General features: G+C 34.4%; 1 protein-coding gene across 1 annotated transcript in view; it reads right to left on the reverse strand.

Annotated features, from left to right (window-relative positions):
• Positions 1-18379, reverse strand: part of LOC117180505 — a 163119-nt gene that overhangs the window by 63744 nt on the left and 80996 nt on the right. Inside the window, exons 10-13 of the mRNA XM_033373001.1 lie at positions 6666-6925; positions 6270-6441; positions 5397-5789; positions 4979-5288 (exon numbers count right to left, since the gene is read on the reverse strand). Of these exons, the coding sequence (XP_033228892.1) occupies positions 4979-5288; positions 5397-5789; positions 6270-6441; positions 6666-6925 (1135 nt within the window). The remainder of the gene's footprint in view (positions 1-4978; positions 5289-5396; positions 5790-6269; positions 6442-6665; positions 6926-18379) is intronic.

The following is an 18379-nucleotide window of genomic DNA, read 5'->3' on the forward strand; positions in this document are numbered from 1 at the left end:
TTCCCGACTGAACGTGGATACTCGCTATTGTCTGTGAAAACGCTACTTTGATAGTAGGTAATATACGGACCTACTATGAAAGTGGTAAAGTTACATAAAAAGTTTTTTACAGTGCTGCCAAACACAACCTCAACTAACCTTTCTACTGAATTAATTTTTTTTTCTTTCAAAAATCGTTTCCTATATTTTATCCATCGTTTAAGCTGTTTAACACTGCGCTTTTCCACCGATTTGTGCACTAATTTTGCTTCTGGAACATCATCTTCCGTGGTTTTTTCCGGATTTTAAAACATTTTTTTGAAGATGGCAGATGTCAACAAATGTAAATAATGGGCTTGCTTGCCACACTTTTTGCAGTTTTTTTGCATTTTTTTTCTGAATATACTTAAAAATATGTTTTCTTTAAACTCTGATTTATTTACACATTTATTTTTCGTTGTTATTTTTATTTACAATATTTTCCATATATTTCGACACAAAACTGTTCGAAAAATAGGGAAATGACGTAAAATGCTGGCACGTGCGCACTGTCGACGTCTAGAATAAAAAGGTCTATTCTGAAGCTGAGTTAATATTGAAGATTTCAGCTAATAATTTTTATAATTTCTGAATCAAATATCACAAAAAATGTATACTTTAACATTCTATAGTAGCGGAGACGAAATTTTCAAGGTGGCTGAACACCCAGCTTATAAGAATAATTCGCCGCTTCTTACCTCTCATCATTTGAATCTCAGATTTACCGTTGCAATTTTTATAATCATACGGATTACAATTTTCGTTGAAGTTAGTCAAAAGCGTTTGATTCATATATTTTATTCAATAAGCAAAACAACAGATTTTATCATCAAGTTATGACGTACAACCTGCAGATATTTACTTTATTTAATTAATTAAGATCGAAGTACAAAACGATTTTGACATTTGTCAAACGTCAAATATCACTCACCTACCGTTACATTAGTGAAAACCAACTCCAATTTTTAAGAAAGTACTTGATGCACGTCCCGAATGTATTTATGAACAACTTTAATGTTGTTTTACATTTTTTTTAATTCGTAACTAATTATTTATTTGAAATGCGCGGTGAATCCAGGGGAACATAACCTTTTTTCAGAATTTCGTTATACGTATATTTTGCGCACGTTTTCTGAGTCTCGAAGCCTTTGACCAATCGGCGCAAGATCTCGAGCGCGGGAGATTTGAAAACCGAATTAAAATCGCCTATATAGTGCTTTTGGCATTACATAAATGTAAGACGGGTTCCATTTTATGCTAGAGTTTACATAATTATAATCAATATGACTACATAGGAAACGTCCTTATTGTAGCGATGTTTTAAAATGAAGAATTTTACCCATGAAGATTTAAATTTGAGAAGTGGTGTGTAAACGTTTATAAACAGGCAATTTTCATTTCCACTTAATTCGCCTTTCCTGTTAAATTGAGGACAGGCGTTTCCACAAGTATCGGCTCGTCTTATTCCATTCCATGTTCCTGCAGGCACAGGATTTTTAAACCTATTTTAAACAAATATGCATTATGTTTCGAAATTCTTATTTGAATTATATCAGTTTTGTGTAAATATTGATTTTTTCGGATTTCATCATATTTCAACATATTAAAACTTTCTGACGCTCGTTACATCAGGCCAGCTATGAGGTATCTAGTCTCCTTCATAAGACCGATACGCCAGCTAGGCAACTTGCCTAGCTGAATTATCGGCCCTTTGCTCTTTACGGGCAAGCAGACTCTTATTTAGCTTTCTCAGTAGCAACTGCTTAGTCCAGAAAATCACGGACTTGCACGCAAAATACCTGGATTAACTGCCAAGAAAAATGGTTGGTTTCTTTGGCCAAGCGGATCACACTTAAGTTTACGGTACCTCTCTGGTCCAACTGCCACATTTACCGAGAAGAAAACAGAAGACTTGGGCCAGAGGGTCAGGAAATTGTATTTATACAAATTCCCCAGATAAACTTCACGTTCATGTGAACTCTCCTGATGGAGCCGAATGGAGCCTCTACAAAGTACCCGTAAAGACCCCATACAGTTCCTTTTCAAAAAACTAAAAAAAAACAGCAAGATCAACTTTTAAACTGTTGAAGTTCGAATTGTACGTCAAATTTTCTATTGGAAACTCATCTAGTAATTGCAATACTTTTTTTTGCAGCAGTAAAAAGTTTAAAACATATGAAAGATCTATAACGCCTGCTGACTGCTACTTACAGATGATGCGTTTGAAGTGCAGCAGTCAACAGGCGTCATACGCCTTATATTTTTAAAATCTTTTACCATTGCAAAAAAAAACTATTGTGATTATTCTGTGACCCTCTATAGAGAATTTTAACGTAGAATCGGAATTTCAACAATTTAAAAGTTGATTTTGCTGTTTTTTCGAATTTTTTAAAAAGGAAGCGAATAGGAACCCAATGGCGTCTTAACGGGCACTTTGTAGAGGCTCTATTCGGTTCCTTCGGTCCGCTAGGGTAGACTGGCCCAGCGTATGAGGGATAGATGTTTACGTGAACTGACAGGATTAATTGCTCACGTAACATTTTATCTGTTTTGCTCCTTTAAAGTTATGGGTAGGAAGTTCATAGATGCGGGAAATTAGTGCTAGAATGTGCTACACAGAGAAGGTATTCGTAGTAAAATTTGGTATTATAATATTGATCTTTACAAAAGTTCGATGAACTTATAGGATATAGCCGAGAAAATTTCATTATTTCCACAAATATACGAATAAATACTTTTTCCATATCAATTATAAATACACTGCAAACTTAATAAGTGCAATTTAGAGTTAAAAAGATTAATATTCTTGATAGCAGATTGCAGTTAGGCAAAAGTGATATTTAAAAGTTAAATAATAAAACCGTAATTGGAATGACTGGCAGTTTAAATAATATAACTTGATGTTAATCTTATGAAATCTCATAATTTGTTTAATCGAAGCAAAATATCTCTGTTCTGCTGCCCCGGACACCAATGTTCGATTCCCACCAGTGCTGATTTCTTCTAACACGATTTTTTCTTTTTAAGCTTAGAATAAAATATTAATATCTAATTGTATATTTAATGTATACAATTTATAATAGGTGCAACTGTGATATATACACATATATATGTATATATATGCATATATATGTGTGTGTGTGTGTGTGTATATATGGGTCTAGGAAAAAGGGGTTTGTCCAGGGAAGAAAAAGAAAAGTTTAGAGAAAAAGTGAGAAATATCAAAATGGGAAAGAGATTTGTGGACGAGGAGATGGAAAAAATGATAGGAGAAATAAAAATAGGATTAGAGTGCATAAACAACAATGAAGTTAGTAAAGGGGGGAATAGAAGTGGGTGGGATGAGGACTGTAAAGAGAAAAAAAGAAGGTCAGAAAAGAATGAAGAAAGTGGAGAAAAGAAAAAAGTAATGGGGAAGAATATAGAAAAAACGAAAGAGTATACTGAGGTGTGTTATAAAAAAAAGAGGAAGAGAATAAAAGGTTTGAGGAAATAAAATAATAAAATATAATAAAAGGTTTGGCTACATAACATCTGGTTGACCGTTCTGGTGTTCGGGTAGTACGGGTGTTATCTGACGTATGGAGGAGAATACAGAAAGAGGGAGAGATGGGTCAGGGAGAATCAACAGTTTCTTGCTAACCGTTTCGCGTCTCTCCAGCGTTCCCCCTGTTCCTGTCAAGAATCCGGCCAAGTCCAACGAGGTAGAGACTTTTTGGGGAGAGGTATACAAGTTCCCCAAAACACAGGAGCTGAACGAGCGTAATGATAATATCACCCGCTTCAAGGAGTTTTGCAACAACCCTATAACATCTAAGGAGCAATGTCCATTAATCACTGCTAAACTGGTGAAAAATAAACTTAGGGGTATGAGCAACTTCTTCGCTGCAGGACGAGACGGTATCAAGAAGTTCTGGTGAAAAAAGTTTACTTCTATACACCTATTCTTAGCCCGCACATTCATCTCCTATTCGCCCATTCCGCAGTGGCTGGTGTTAGGACGCACATACTTCTACCGAAAAAGGCAACTTGTTCAACCCAGAGAATTACGCGGCAATAACTTGTTTCAACACACTGAATAAAATATTTACAGCTGTCCTAAACAACAGGATTATTCGAAAAATTGTGCCCGTGTAGAGAGAGATGTACGAACAATGTGGATTGAAAAAAGGTGTAACAAGATGCAGAGAGAACCTGCTAAATGACAGATTCGCCTGAAAAGACGCCGCAACCCATGATCGCACATTGCGAGATGCCTATAGCCATAGGGACGTATTTCAGGGCGACACCATGAGCTCTCTGCTTTTTTGCATCATACTTCTGTCTCTCTTTCTTGCTCTATGAAATTCTTCTGGATACCACTGTGGCGACACTAATCATCGCAAGCATAAGGTCCTTCATAAATTTTATATGGATGACTTAAAGACCTATGATTCTGCTAAAAGACCCTGAGCTTGTGGATATAAGCGATCTATAATACGTGGGCATGCCGCAAAGCTGCTAAAAAATTTTAAATGTTAATAAAACTTATAAACTATATGTATAAGTACATTTTTATGTTAAACAATGTTTTTCGTGGTAAAGCTACCTGTATATTACGTTTGGACAAGTCTAGTATGCTGTATTTAATGTGTTGCCCAGCCTAATGAGACCATATTATAAAATAAGAAAGGATTTCACCATTTTCATTAGTCATTTCTAGTATTACATTTGTACAGCTCTCAAATGACAGAATTCGAAGATTTAGTGACTCAGAACTCATTACGTGAAGGTAGTTGTACTTCGAGTTCCTCCCACACGATGCACCCAACCTACTACCCATTAGCATGGTGTGAGTTAACAATTGTTAACACGGATTCTTAGAACAGTGAAATTAAAATGCATCATAATCACATACCGTTTCGGTATCACGAGTACTCATAAATATCCTGTTTAGAACCTGTATTGGTTTTTTGCGTACCTTTCCACAGCTTGCATGTGGCACAGAAGCAGGGGATACAGATATCTAGCGACTGAGCCGGTTGTCACTATGCCTATTAAATAATCTATCGGCATGTCTGCCAACAGAGGCGGCTCAGTGATGCAGGTCCCAGTCCAAGATATCAGATCAATGTAATCAGGTGCGTCAAATTCAATCTTAGGAACTCGTAAAGATCTAGACCTAATGTTCCCATCTTGTATTTCAGACATTCTGTATTTTAAAATGCGACGTTCTGCAAGTTCTCTGACATGGGGCCTCTCGTCAGAGATTATCGCAAGCAGCAAGTTTTCTGGGTGGCAAAAAAAGCCGTTTGTTTGAATCACCCTATCAACAACTTTCCTCTGGTTTTCAGGGAGAAACCGCGAGTATCAAATCAGAGACCACACATGCCTGGCACTTTTCGTGTAAGATGGGTCGCTTTTGATTAGAAGCCAAACAGGGCCATATACTTTCATGACATAATTCACAAGTGATAGCACCTCTGGGGATGGATTTGATGTTTCTACGTACATTCGAAGAATTCTGTTCGCTGTAGCCAGCCATCGCGAATGAGAAATGAGGCCTGGATCGCGTTTGGCCAGGTCCTCGGGGCAAACTCCAATTTCGAAGGCACGGATCATTTCGAAGAGGTATTGTTGATTGGTACTAAGATCAGTTAAATATAAGTTTTGAACGTTTGAGAAAATTGTTTGGAATTCAACTACGAGCAAAGAAGTGCACTTTGATAATTGCTGGCTGATGGGCCCTTTATAACTTGAATGGCCAGTAGTCTCGCGATCAAAATCAGCCACTGCAATGAGCGGTTTAACTTTTCCTTAATAAGATGAATAACTCCTCCCACGTGTTCTGTATTTGCATTAGTTCCCTCTGCACATATAGCTGAAATATTGCCAATGTCTATGTTGTCGGTCTTAGCCTCGAGAAATTCAATCAGACGCGTAGAGATCGAGACGGCTCTGCTTGAAGTAGGGGTAATATGTCCCCATTATAATGATCCTGGCTCTCGTACAATAGTGATATGTTCCTCTTGGACACATTTGCGGTATTGCAGATACCACTCTCAGCAGATATCTCTCTCATTTCTCTCTTCACCTTTAAACGTTCCCGCTTAACCTTATTTCTATCAATGACGTTTATAAAATTATTCTCGGATACCAAACCAACATCCTGCAAGACAGCTGAGGCTATGGCAGCGATGGATCTGTCCGACAAGCCGTACCTATCGCTGACTAGAGCTGTTTTGTAGCATGGTAGTATTGACACACTTTACTTCCATGATTGCTATTCTCATCGGCTGGCAAATATACTTCCCTGCCTCTGGAAGTACCATCTGGCAACTTTAGTAGTCGGGCAGCTTCCTGTGTTTTTCTAGCCTCCCTCTTTTGAAGAACAGCGGTTGTTTCTTTGTCAAGAGTACCGATGACCATTTCTCGGACTGTTCTCTGATCAATAAGAAACGCGTGTTCCCTGTGTAGGACTTTTCTCTCTTTGTTACAAGAGCATAAAGTAAGGTCTGAAAATTTGCAAGAGCATATGTCGAGAAGGCTTGTTTACGCATGTACTTTGAAACTTTCAATAGTTTTGGCAACTTTATTGCAAATTTGAAGTTTGCTATGTGACTTCATGATGGTTTTATATTTTCATGATAAGCCTTTAACATTTGTACAACTCTTTTATGCATAACATGTGGTATTGATGCTTTTTCGTATACGGAAATAATCTCCTTGGCTATGTTCTCAGCAATGTCAGAAAACAAGGCTTCTTTCTTCCCCTCTTCGGGAGCTAAACGTTGCCTTTCGAAAGCGCAGCCTTTGATAACATCTTCATTCGTGGGAAGTTTGAAAGAAGACAGTTCTTTTGGACCACCAAACAGAGGGCAGTTGAACGTCGAACGACTTTTAAACTTCGACGAAGTTGCAATTGCAACTATGAATAAATGCAGAGAAGCAAAGGAAATTACACCTGGCACCAGTTAGCAACACAAGATTGAACAGATGTATGAAAGAGAAAGATAAAGCAACAAGTATATGACAGAAGCGTCAAATGAAAAAATTTAGGAACAAAACGTGTACTCTAAATCAAATATAAACAAATGAGACAGAGTACACTAGGAAGACAACGTGGTCTAACAAAAAGACTATTGCATAGAAGAACAGCAATAGCTCCTAAACTCCGTAAAGGCAGCGAATATCACAAACGAAAAAGGATGTCACCCACTACCCTACAGTAAGCTTCGTGCTCTAGCTTTGTCTTGACAGGTTTCGACGTGTCTCAACAGAACCAACGCACGCAGCGAACGAAGCCGCCAGAATGGCGCCGCGGCGTGGCAGCAAGAAGTGGGAGTGGGGAGGGGGCAGTAAGGAGTGGGAAGGATGAGTTTAAGCGGCGTAGGAATGAATTGTTAGTCTTACTAAATAGACAAAAAATCGTAATAGTCTCCTGTCTATTGCTCCACTGTTGCTTGTCTTGTTGTTCCACTCTTGCCAGGCACGTGTGTTACGGTCTACAAATGTGTCTTTAATTATGAAAAACATCGTTTAGCATCAAAATGTACTAATTATTCGATCGGGCTGAAATTTTAATATGTTCTTAGGTACCTCGTATCACAACTTTTCCGTACTCGGCTGTTTCGAAAAGCCGACTTTTTATTTTTTCGCTTCACCCTAGTGACTAAGTCTCTTTGAAGCAGATACAAGCATCTTGTTCGGAAGATTTATTCTTCAAATCTGTTGGCGTTGAACTAGATATCTGCGATCTAAATGTTTGCCGTCCCGGTGCTACTTTACTCGGTTGGGGTTGTTTAATGGACAAAGAACAAGCAAGATTTGTTTAAATAAGTAAGACCAACATAGCCATATCATATTTGTCAAAGCTTTAGTTTCATATAATTCAGGATATTTGTCAGGGCTTGTTTTTAAGAATAATCTGTACACATTGTAAACTGCTCTAATTCACGCTAATTTCAAGTTTATATTATTTTCATTTAAGCAAGCGATGTATTCCAACGTTAAAAAATATACGTCGCTTTGATGTAAAAGCCGATCGATGTCGACTCATAGTCTGCGATATCGCGCGAATCAGATTACAAAACAAGCGCGAACTTAGATCTGCGATTGTTATTTAAGCGTTTAAGTTCTTGGTAAATCTTATCTTTATTTATTTGGAGAGAGTATGATCCAAGCGCGATCCGAAATGTTAAAATTTTGCAGCGTTAATCGAAATAATGTCACATGCACGGATACACATACACGCCCTTATAATCACGCCCGCATATGCACACAAATGCATACGTACATGCTTTCTTACATTATTCACCCATTCTCCACTTTTTCCATCTCTTTCTTTCTTACTCTCTTCATCTCATCTTCTGTCCCTCTCGCTCTGCATATGTCCACGCTTGACAATTCTCCTTCCTTGTTTCTTTATTATATTTATCTACCGCTTCTTCTCTCAACGCTGAACTCTTTTCCCTCACTCATTACACTTACGCACAACCTGCAGCCATGGCCGGCAGGCTGTAGAGTGACGTTAGAACAAGTGCAAGCGTGATTAACGGTCGGGAATGATCGGAAGGAGGAAAAAGAAAACGTGCAAGATTATAAAGATCGATTTTGGCGGCGGGACTCAGTATGCTTTACTATGGATTCTTACAAGGTACATTACCTTTTATATATAATTCACCTTTGTACTTATAGGATTTTTGATTTATTCTAATTCCGCTTGTGAATATTACTTGGTTATTATTTATGTGCTTTTAATAAACTTTTACTCGGGTAAACGCGGTTATACATCGTAGCCACGGACTAAGTCAAGTGACTGATGAGATTAGAATGTTATGAGTTAATTCCAATAATTTAATACGATGGTTGAAACCTCCTGCGATGATGTTGTAGGTATTCAATTACGAGCGGCCACGAGCGTTGGAGGTGACAACAGTCACCTCTGGATGGTTTCTTAGAGCTACCATCCACAACTTCACGGGTTTTTAATCGCTCGCTTGCTGATGATCCAGAAAGTTTCTTACAATGGGATTGGTCGATTGGCCCGGATGTAATGATCCGTTTGGATATTAACATCCCAATATAAGATGTAATCTTCGCTTTCTAAAACGGGCATTGGAATGTATCTATATAAGGGCATCCATTCTTTTAAGAGTCCTAGGTTTAGGGCAAGTTGTTGATGTGTAATGCCCGCTACATCATTATGTCTGTGCGTATATTCTCTGTGAGCCATTACGGGACAGCCATAAATAATTTGCTAAATGGATTCGTTGGTATCTCCAAATAATCGGCACCGGTCAACCACGTCTTGATGTAACACGTGTTTGCGATAATTCCTGGTGCTGACAACCTTGTCCTTTATTGCAATGACAAATCCTTCCGTCTCTGGATACAGAGCACCCTTTCTTAGCCAAATATTAAATGCCTCACTATCCACTTCATTTTGATCTAACGTGTTGGGGTGCTCGCCATGAATGTTTTTCTGCCTCCATTGTATTTCTAATTCCTGTATGGTTTCTGCCCTGATATTCAAGACCCCATCTGAGGACAAATTTGAAGGCGTGTATTCAAGATCCGCTTGACAGATGTTCGGTAAAGCGTAACATTTTGTTTGCTGTTAAAATAGTCTCGTAACTGTAAAACTACCTACCTACCGCCTACTCCCTACCTACCAAATTGCATCTGTTCTTTTTTCCCTAAACCTCCGACCAGTCGTTAGTCATATCTTCCAATTCAGGGAGTTCAGTGCCTTGGTAGTTATTTGCCTTCACTCTCAGTTCACGATAGAACCTACTTTCATCTCTCTGAAAGTTTTGCTTTTGTTTCCTCGTGCACTTGAGTTAATCGAACTAATTTGCACCTTACTTTGCTGACATCCATTTCCAATCTGATCTTCCATGGTGGATCTCGATCCCTTGCTGGGACAAAAACTGCATTTGCAGGCCTAGTTTTCCGGCTCAACGTTCCAACGGTTGCCACAGCTGCACAGTATACAAGAGTTTGTACCTCTAACGTATTTTGTGCTACGTGCAAATACGTACTTAAAACTTTGCTGTCGAGATGTGCTATTAGTGCGCGCAGACCATTTGTGATCATTTGTGGTTATAGGTATTATTATTATTTTTAAAAAAATTCTGTATTGAAATGTCGTCTCAGGCTTATACTGCTCAACATGTCGAAGGCATTTTTGGTTAGAGTTTGATTTTTATTTGATCATTTTGCACGGGGCTTTCCCGGAATATATCATCAGTCACGGACCCATTTTTATAATGCAATTAATTGATCTGATGAGAGCAATCTGCCCAGACATATTGGACAAAGCCTGGTTTTTACCCTATCATTGACGGACTGGATTGCAGTCAAGTAAACGATGGGGGGACCTACAGTTTAAGGTGGGTTCCGAACCACCAGAACCTCGGTAAAGGTACATTGCAAAATTTCTAGAGGTACTGGCCATTTCCCTTTTGGGGTAGGCGTGACTTACTCGGTGGGGAAAGGAGTAATGTGAGGAAGGGATATAAGATTTTTAGATTGATCCAGAATTCTCGTGATATTTATTTAAATAACACGTTCGTTCCGTAACACTGATCCCACCCAGGTAGCTTATCAATCTTTCTAGCAATCGACACAAGTGAAGATCCACACAAAGTGGACATGTGCTGTTCCCCACTTTGGTCCATTAGAATCCAAGGTTTTTTGTTTCAGGCGTCATTCACTGTAATGACACTGTTTTTATTAACTATGTGTCGCCATATTTTTCTGGCATGACATACTTCTCTAGCTTCTTTTATGTCCATGCATTTTTTCATGCAGGCTCTCGTCTTTCTATGGCTTCTGATGTCTCTTATAACTAGGGTCTCATTTAGACATTCTAACCATTCTTTCCGCGGTCTGCCCCTGGGCACGCTGAAATTTACTTCACCTTGATACGCTTGTTTCGTTATTCGTTCATTTGGCATTCGCTCAACATGCCCGAATCTTCTTAACCGATTTTTTTCCCATGCGTCTACTAACGTTTCTTCCGCACCACATTATTTGCGAATTATTTCGCTACTCACTTTGTGCATGAGAGTTTTTCCAAATATCATGCGCAAAAATCTCATGCCAAATGCATTAACTTTACTCTTATCTTTTTCTTGATAGGTCTATGTCTCGCTACCGTATAGTAAAGTCGGTACAAATATAGAGTTATGTATTGCCATTTTAGCTTTACTTGATATATTTTTATTTATGATAAGGACCCCTGCTCTACTAATAACCTTCTTACCTTCGTTTATGCGTCTATCTAACTCCTCATCTATCTTCCCCTTCCTAGTAAATAAGCTACCAAGGTATACGATCTTATCAACTTGTCCAATTCTCTCATAATTTAATACAATACTGCGTAGTGTTTTTCACTCTTTCCTTCGAACACCTTAAACATTTCTCCATAAATAATATAAATTACCATGGACACATAATGAATCCTTGTCTAACTCCTTCAATAATATCGAAGCATTCACTCAAATTCCCATTTACCCTTACAATCGTTTTGCTACCCGTATATATTGCTTTTATAGCTCGTAGGAGCTATCGATTGACTCCATACTCTTTCACGACTTCCCAAAGTTTACTTCTATCTACCTTATCAAAAGCTTTTTCTAGGTTAACAAATGCATAGAAATCTTTTTTTCCTTCTCACAAACTTTTTTCTGTAATTTCCCTTCAACTAAATAATTGATTCGTACATGATATACCTGGCATAAACCCACTTTGGACTTTCTAAATCTTTGCTTCTGTAATTTTCGTTACCTTACGAATAAGTATTTTTGAGTATATTTTATGTACTTTACTTAATTAGCTAATCCCTCTGTAATTGTGAGTAATTTCTTCAAGAGAATTATAGTTCTCTGTAATTATTGCAGTCGCTCTTATCTCTCTTTTTGTTTTGAAACAGATTTTCTTAATTGAGTTTTCTAATGCTGCGTGCTCAAAATCACATTTGTGATGTCATATAGCTTCATCTCCGAATTGTCCCTTAAAATAGTATCTGAAAGCCTTTAGTATTCCGTCTGCATTATATAGCATTTCTCCAATACAATTTCTCATGTTGACAAATTTTGTACTTTTGTTTTCCTTCATTTGTTTATAAAGCAGTTTCTTGCTTCCTTCAAAGTCATTTTGTATTCCTTAATATAAAATCTCTACACGATATTGTCAATTTCGATTGTCACAATACTCGATTTCATTGCTACATGCATGTGTCACGAGGCGTCAGTGGTTTAGACAGCATTGGAAAATATTAAAAAATTGGTCACGATTGCTTGTTCTTTGATAGCTAGATGCGTGCGACAGAAGCATCCGTGAGTCACCGTGATTTAGACAGTAATGGAACGTTAAACGTCTTTTCTTGAAGTTAATGATCCCAACGGAGCTGCCTTGATTTGCGCTTGCTTGGATTTGAGTGATGTTTATGGGCTACGTTGCGCGTTTGTACTTGATTTTTAAATACGTACGCGAAATAGAGCCAATGAGCGCCGCACAGTTCAAGCATGCGCAAGGATTTTTGTATCACTGTTGGGAATAATAATCGAATCAACCTGAGTGCCTGCGGAGAATTTCTCAGAGCTTATCAGAACCTTGAGAATCTTTAGCATATACTCTGAGATTTCTATCGGTAAGATTAGTATATTTTTAATTTCAAATTAATGTTTAAGCTATTATTTGTTCTTAATATAAACAGTAACATTGAGTAATATTCCTTTGAAGCATGGAATTTCTTATAAGTTTTGTCATTAAATTCCATTGCTGGTGTAAAATGCGATAACAACTTTTTGAGATTTTGAGGTTAAGAATCAATTGTAGAATACAAGGGCGAACTGCTGGTTGCAGAATTAGATAATTTGGGCCTCAAAATCTCAATAAGTTTCTACCGCATTTTATATCAGCAATGAAATTTTATAACAAATTCCATGCATCACAGGAATATATAGGCTTCCAATGTTTTGTGTGCTTTTAAACACTATATGATTTAAGCACGAATGAATAATAAGGAGACCCAACTGCCAGTGGGAAGCCATCTGAAACTGGCAATAGAAACATTAGCAGTTGCCCTCTTCCTATACATGGAAAAGTGTGCGAGTGAGAAAGTTTGTCAAATTGACGTAAGTTAGAGGTTGTGTTCTTTTGTTGATCATCATACGAAAGATACATAAAATAAATATATAAACAGTATTTTCGGTACTTGTTTAAAAAATGTGTTAACGAATTAAAATTTTTTTGCTATATTTGCAATTGCGTCTCCTTTATATAGAAAAATAAGATCAAAAAATAAACGTTAAATTTCTAAATCATTTCTATTAAAATTAAATGACAGTTAGGTAAAACAATAAAATATGTTAGACGCTCATTGTACTTACAGTGAAGGCTTTAAAAAAACGAAATGTATTTGCCTTCTTCGGCGTGTAACTTCGTCCATAACCCGGAACTTGACACACTTGCATCAAAATAAACAAGCAGAACCTCTCAACTTACGTCAATTCGACAAACTTTCTCACTCGCACACTTTTCCATGTATAGGAAGAGGACAACTGTGCACCTGCGCACTCAAATCGAAGATCTTCCTGTAATGTGCGTATCACTTACGGTAATGTTTCTATTGCCAAGTGGGGGAACGGAGTTAGGTTAATATTCAATAAAAAAATAAAATTTTATACAGGTTATTTACAATTTTATCCAAAACAGGCGAATTTGACACCAGATAGTAAAAGTTTTAACAAAAAGGATGAATTTTCAATCACAAAGATTAATTGTCTATTTAAAAAAATTTTTGTAACCAACAATAGAATTTTCAACTAAATTAATTTTCAATCTAAGTACAATAATATAAAAAGTATTCAAAATAAGAAAGAATTTACTTGAAATCAGGCAGGTTCTACACATTATATAGCATAATCTCTCAGCGATTAACATTTTTTTTACAGTAAATTATGCAAGACGTTTTTCTGATATAAGATAAAAAAATGGAATTTGGACATCCATGTTAAGAATAATAAAAAACAGTTTAATTCTTTACCCATATAATAATTTTTAACTAAAAAGATAACGTTTCAACCAAAAATATCAAATTTTAAACAAAAATAGAAAATTTAGTTTTTAGTTTATAAAAGTTAATATTCAATCAAAAAAATAAAATTTTCTACAGGTTATTTAAAATTTTAATTAAAATAGATGAACTTGACACCAAATAGTAAAAGTTTGAACAAAAAAGATGAATTTTCAAACACAAAGATTAATTTTCTATTTCAACTTTTTTTTAAAACAAAGAATAGAATTTTCAACTAAATTAATTTTCAATGCAAGAACAATATTATAAAAAGTATTTAAAATAAAATATAATTCACTAAAAATTAGACAGGTTCTACACATTATTTAGTAAAATCTCTCAGCGATTAAAATGTTATAAAGTAAATTATGCACGACCTTATTTTCCGATCTAAGACAAAAAATCGAATTTGGACATCTATGTTAAGAATAATAAAAAACAGATTATTTTTTCACCCACAAAATAATTTTTAACTAAAAAGATGAAGTTTCAAGAAAAATATCAAATTTTTAACAAAAATAGAAAAATTCAGGTTTTTGTTTATAGAAATTAATATTCGATAAAAAAATCAAATTGTTTACAAATTATTGCAAATTTTAATTAAAACAGATGAAATTGACACCAAATAGTGAAAGTTTTAACGAAAGAGATGAATTTGCTATTAAAAAATTTCTTAAAAACAATTAATAGAATTTTCAACTAAATTAATTTTCAATGCAAGAACAATATTATAAAAAGTATTAAAAATAAAATAAAATTCATTTAAAATCAGACAGGCTCTACACATTATTTAGCAGAATCTCTCAGCGATTAAAATGGTTTTATAGTAAATTATGCAAGACATTTTTTCCGATCTAAGACAAAAAAATCGAATTTGGACATCTATGCTAAGAATAATAAAGACAGATTAATTTTTTACACATTACATTAATTCTCTACGAAAAAAAAACTATTAGTTTTCCACCAACAATGATATAATTAAAATTTTCCTTCAAGACATTAATTTCAAACAAACAAACAACAAATCAAGAAAATAGTTCAATCCTCAATGAACAAGATAAGATTTAAACAAAGAAAAATAATTTTCTACCAAAAGAACAAATTTTCAAATGAAAAAAATAAATTTTTAATTAAAAATTAAATTTTTCATCTTGAAATGTTAAATGTTAAATGTATAATCAATTTATAACAAAATAGTTGAACCCTTATCAAAAAGATAAGTTTTCGAACAAATAGTGGAGATTTTACTAAAAAAAGGTAAATCTTTAATTAAAAATATAAATATATTAAACCAGAAATAGGGAAATTCCTTTTTAGCTGAAAGAATTAATATTTACCAACAAACAATTAAATTTCAACAAATTAATTGAAATGTTACTAAAAATAGGTGCATTTGATGATACATAGTTGAACTTTCAAGCAAACAGATGTAATTTCAACCAAGATTAATTTTGTATAAAAAAGACGATGTTTGAAACAAATAATTGAATTTTCAACCCAAAAATATCCATTTTTAATTCCAAATCTCAGTGTTCCACTAAAAGTGGGATAATTCAATTTTTAGTTAGAGAATTTAATTTAAAAAAAAAACGGAATGTGCAAGTTAATAGTTTTGTTCTTAATCAAAAAGATGAATTTTCAAACAAGGAGACTAATTTCCTACCAAAATAACGAATTTTCATCGAAATATGTGCACTTTAAAACAAATGGTTGAATTTTCAACTAAAAAGGATAAATTTTTAATTTCAAATATCAATTCTCTACCAAAAATGGTAAAATCGAATTTTATCTTACATAAATTAATTTTTGACAAACTATAAAGGATTTTTCAACAAAATAGTTGAATTCTCAATTAAAAAGATGAATTTTGAAGGAAGTGGTTTCACATTTCTAACAAAAAACATCAATTTTCAACAAAATACATAAATTTTCAAACAAAGAATTACATTTTCAACTAAAAAAGATGAAGGTACAATAAAAAAAATCAAATTTATAAGAAAATAGAATAATGCAGTTTTTAGTTTATAAAAGTTAATATTCAATAAAAAAATGAAATTTTCTACAGATTATTTCAAATTTTAACTAAAACAGATTAATTTGATACCAACCAGTAGAAGGTTCAACAAAAAGGATTAATTTTCAATCACAACGATTAATTTTGTATTAAAGAAATTTTTTAAATAAATAAAAGAATTTTGAAGAAATTGTTGATGAAAGTTGTTGGATTTAGGGTCAGGTGAATTGAAACTAATTAAGTTGTTTCAAACGTTTCAGAACACAATGGTGGCCTACATCAGAGAATTTGATTAAATCTGTGAAAAGTACACGATATCATGTAGGTACGCAGGTTTACAATTGAAAGCAGTATTTTTTATTTATATCTTAGTTGCGAACTAATAAAAAATGAAAATGACTTATTTTTCAATTTAAATATTGTTTAATTTTATTAAGAACCATTGATAAATATTGCAGTAATCTTAAAACATTATTTTATTTTAAAGACGTACAATTTATGAGAAAACAATGCCAATGTAGTCGAAAAAGTTTTGTCATCAATGTTTTATTTATTGAAACCATTTTCAATCGAAAAAGTTGTTTACAAATTATTTTTTCAGTGACGTATATGTAATTATATAAAATTTTTTATTATTTTATTTCTTTTTGTTACTTTTAAGATAATCTGTTTGTAAGGAATTTATTATTATAAATTGTAAGAAACCTTAGATAGATTTAAATTGTTTTCAACTAAATTAATTTTCAATGCAAGAACAATATTATAAAAAGTATTTAGAATAAGACAGAATTCACTTAAAATCAAGCAGGTTCTATACATTATTTAGCGGAATCTCTCAGCGATAAAATTTTTTTTATAATCAATTGTGCAAGACGTTTTTTTCCATATAAGACAATAAAAAGTCGAATTTGGACATCTATGTTAAAAATAAAAAAACAGAATAATTTTTTACCCATAAAATTAATTCTCTACAAAAGACGATTAGTTTTCAACCAATAATTATTTAATTAAATTTTTCCTTCAAGACATTAATTTTTAATAAGCAAAAACAAAAATCAAGAAAATAGTTGAATCCTCAATAAAAAAGATAAGATTTTAACAAAGAAAATTAATTTCCTACCAAAAAGACGAATTTTCAACTAAAAAAATGTATTTTCAATTATAGATATTCCTTTTTAGTTAAAAGAATTAATATTTAAGAACAAACAATTAAATTTTCAACAAATTAGGTGAAATTTATTAAAATAGATGAATTTGATAATACATAGTTTAAGTTTCAAACAAACAGATAAATTTTCAACTAAGAAGATTAAGTTTATATAAAGATAGACGATGTTTGAAACAAATAATTGATTTTTCAACAAATAAATATCAGTTTGTAATTTAAAATTTCAATATTTTACCAAAAGTGGAGTAGTTAAGATTTTAGTTAAAGAATTTAATTTTTAACAAAAAAAAAAGTGCAACTTAATATTTTTGTTCTTAATCACAAAGATAAATTTTCAACCAAGAAGACTAATTTCCTACCAAAAACACGAATTTGCATGGGAATACTAGGCAGTCTGATAAGTACCTGAAAATTCTAAGAGATGGCATTAATATTCACTAATGTGAACCATTTTCGTCGAGCTTGATCCTTCAAATGACACCTGTCAAAACTTCAGCTATTTATGTTTACGCATTTACAAGTTACAGCACTGAGAAGCGACTAACCTCCGAGTTTTTTTTAATTTGGAAAAATCTGAGTTTCGAGTTTTGATCAAACACTACTATCTTCGCAAGAAAACGATATCCGAGACTAAGGCAATATCGTGCATTCAGTTTTGGGCATGAAGAAGCTCTGCGCGCGATGGGTGCCGCGTTTGCTTACAGTGCACCAAAAACGAATTCGTGTGACACCTTCCCAGCAGAATTTGGCATTATTTTCGCTTAAAGCCGACCGAGTTTTTGCGCCGATTCATAACCATGGATGAAACCTGGATCCACTACTACACTCCTGAGTCAACGCAACAGGCAAAACAGTGGGTTCCACCGGTCCAAAGTGCTCCGAAGCCTCCAAAAACGCAACAATGGGTCGGAAAGGTTATGGCCTCCGTATTTTGGGATGCACATGGCATAATATTCGTGGACTATCTTGAAAAAGGTAAAACCATAAACGGAGAATACTATTCATCATTATGGGACCGATTGAAAATCGAAATCGCCGAAAAACGACCGCATTTGAAGAAGAAAAAACCGCTTCATCATCACGACAATGCGCCTGTTCATTCATGCTTAGTTGC

The sequence above is a fragment of the Belonocnema kinseyi genome, chromosome 9 (assembly GCF_010883055.1).
Source record: "Belonocnema kinseyi isolate 2016_QV_RU_SX_M_011 chromosome 9, B_treatae_v1, whole genome shotgun sequence".
Classification (NCBI taxonomy): domain Eukaryota; kingdom Metazoa; phylum Arthropoda; class Insecta; order Hymenoptera; family Cynipidae; genus Belonocnema; species Belonocnema kinseyi.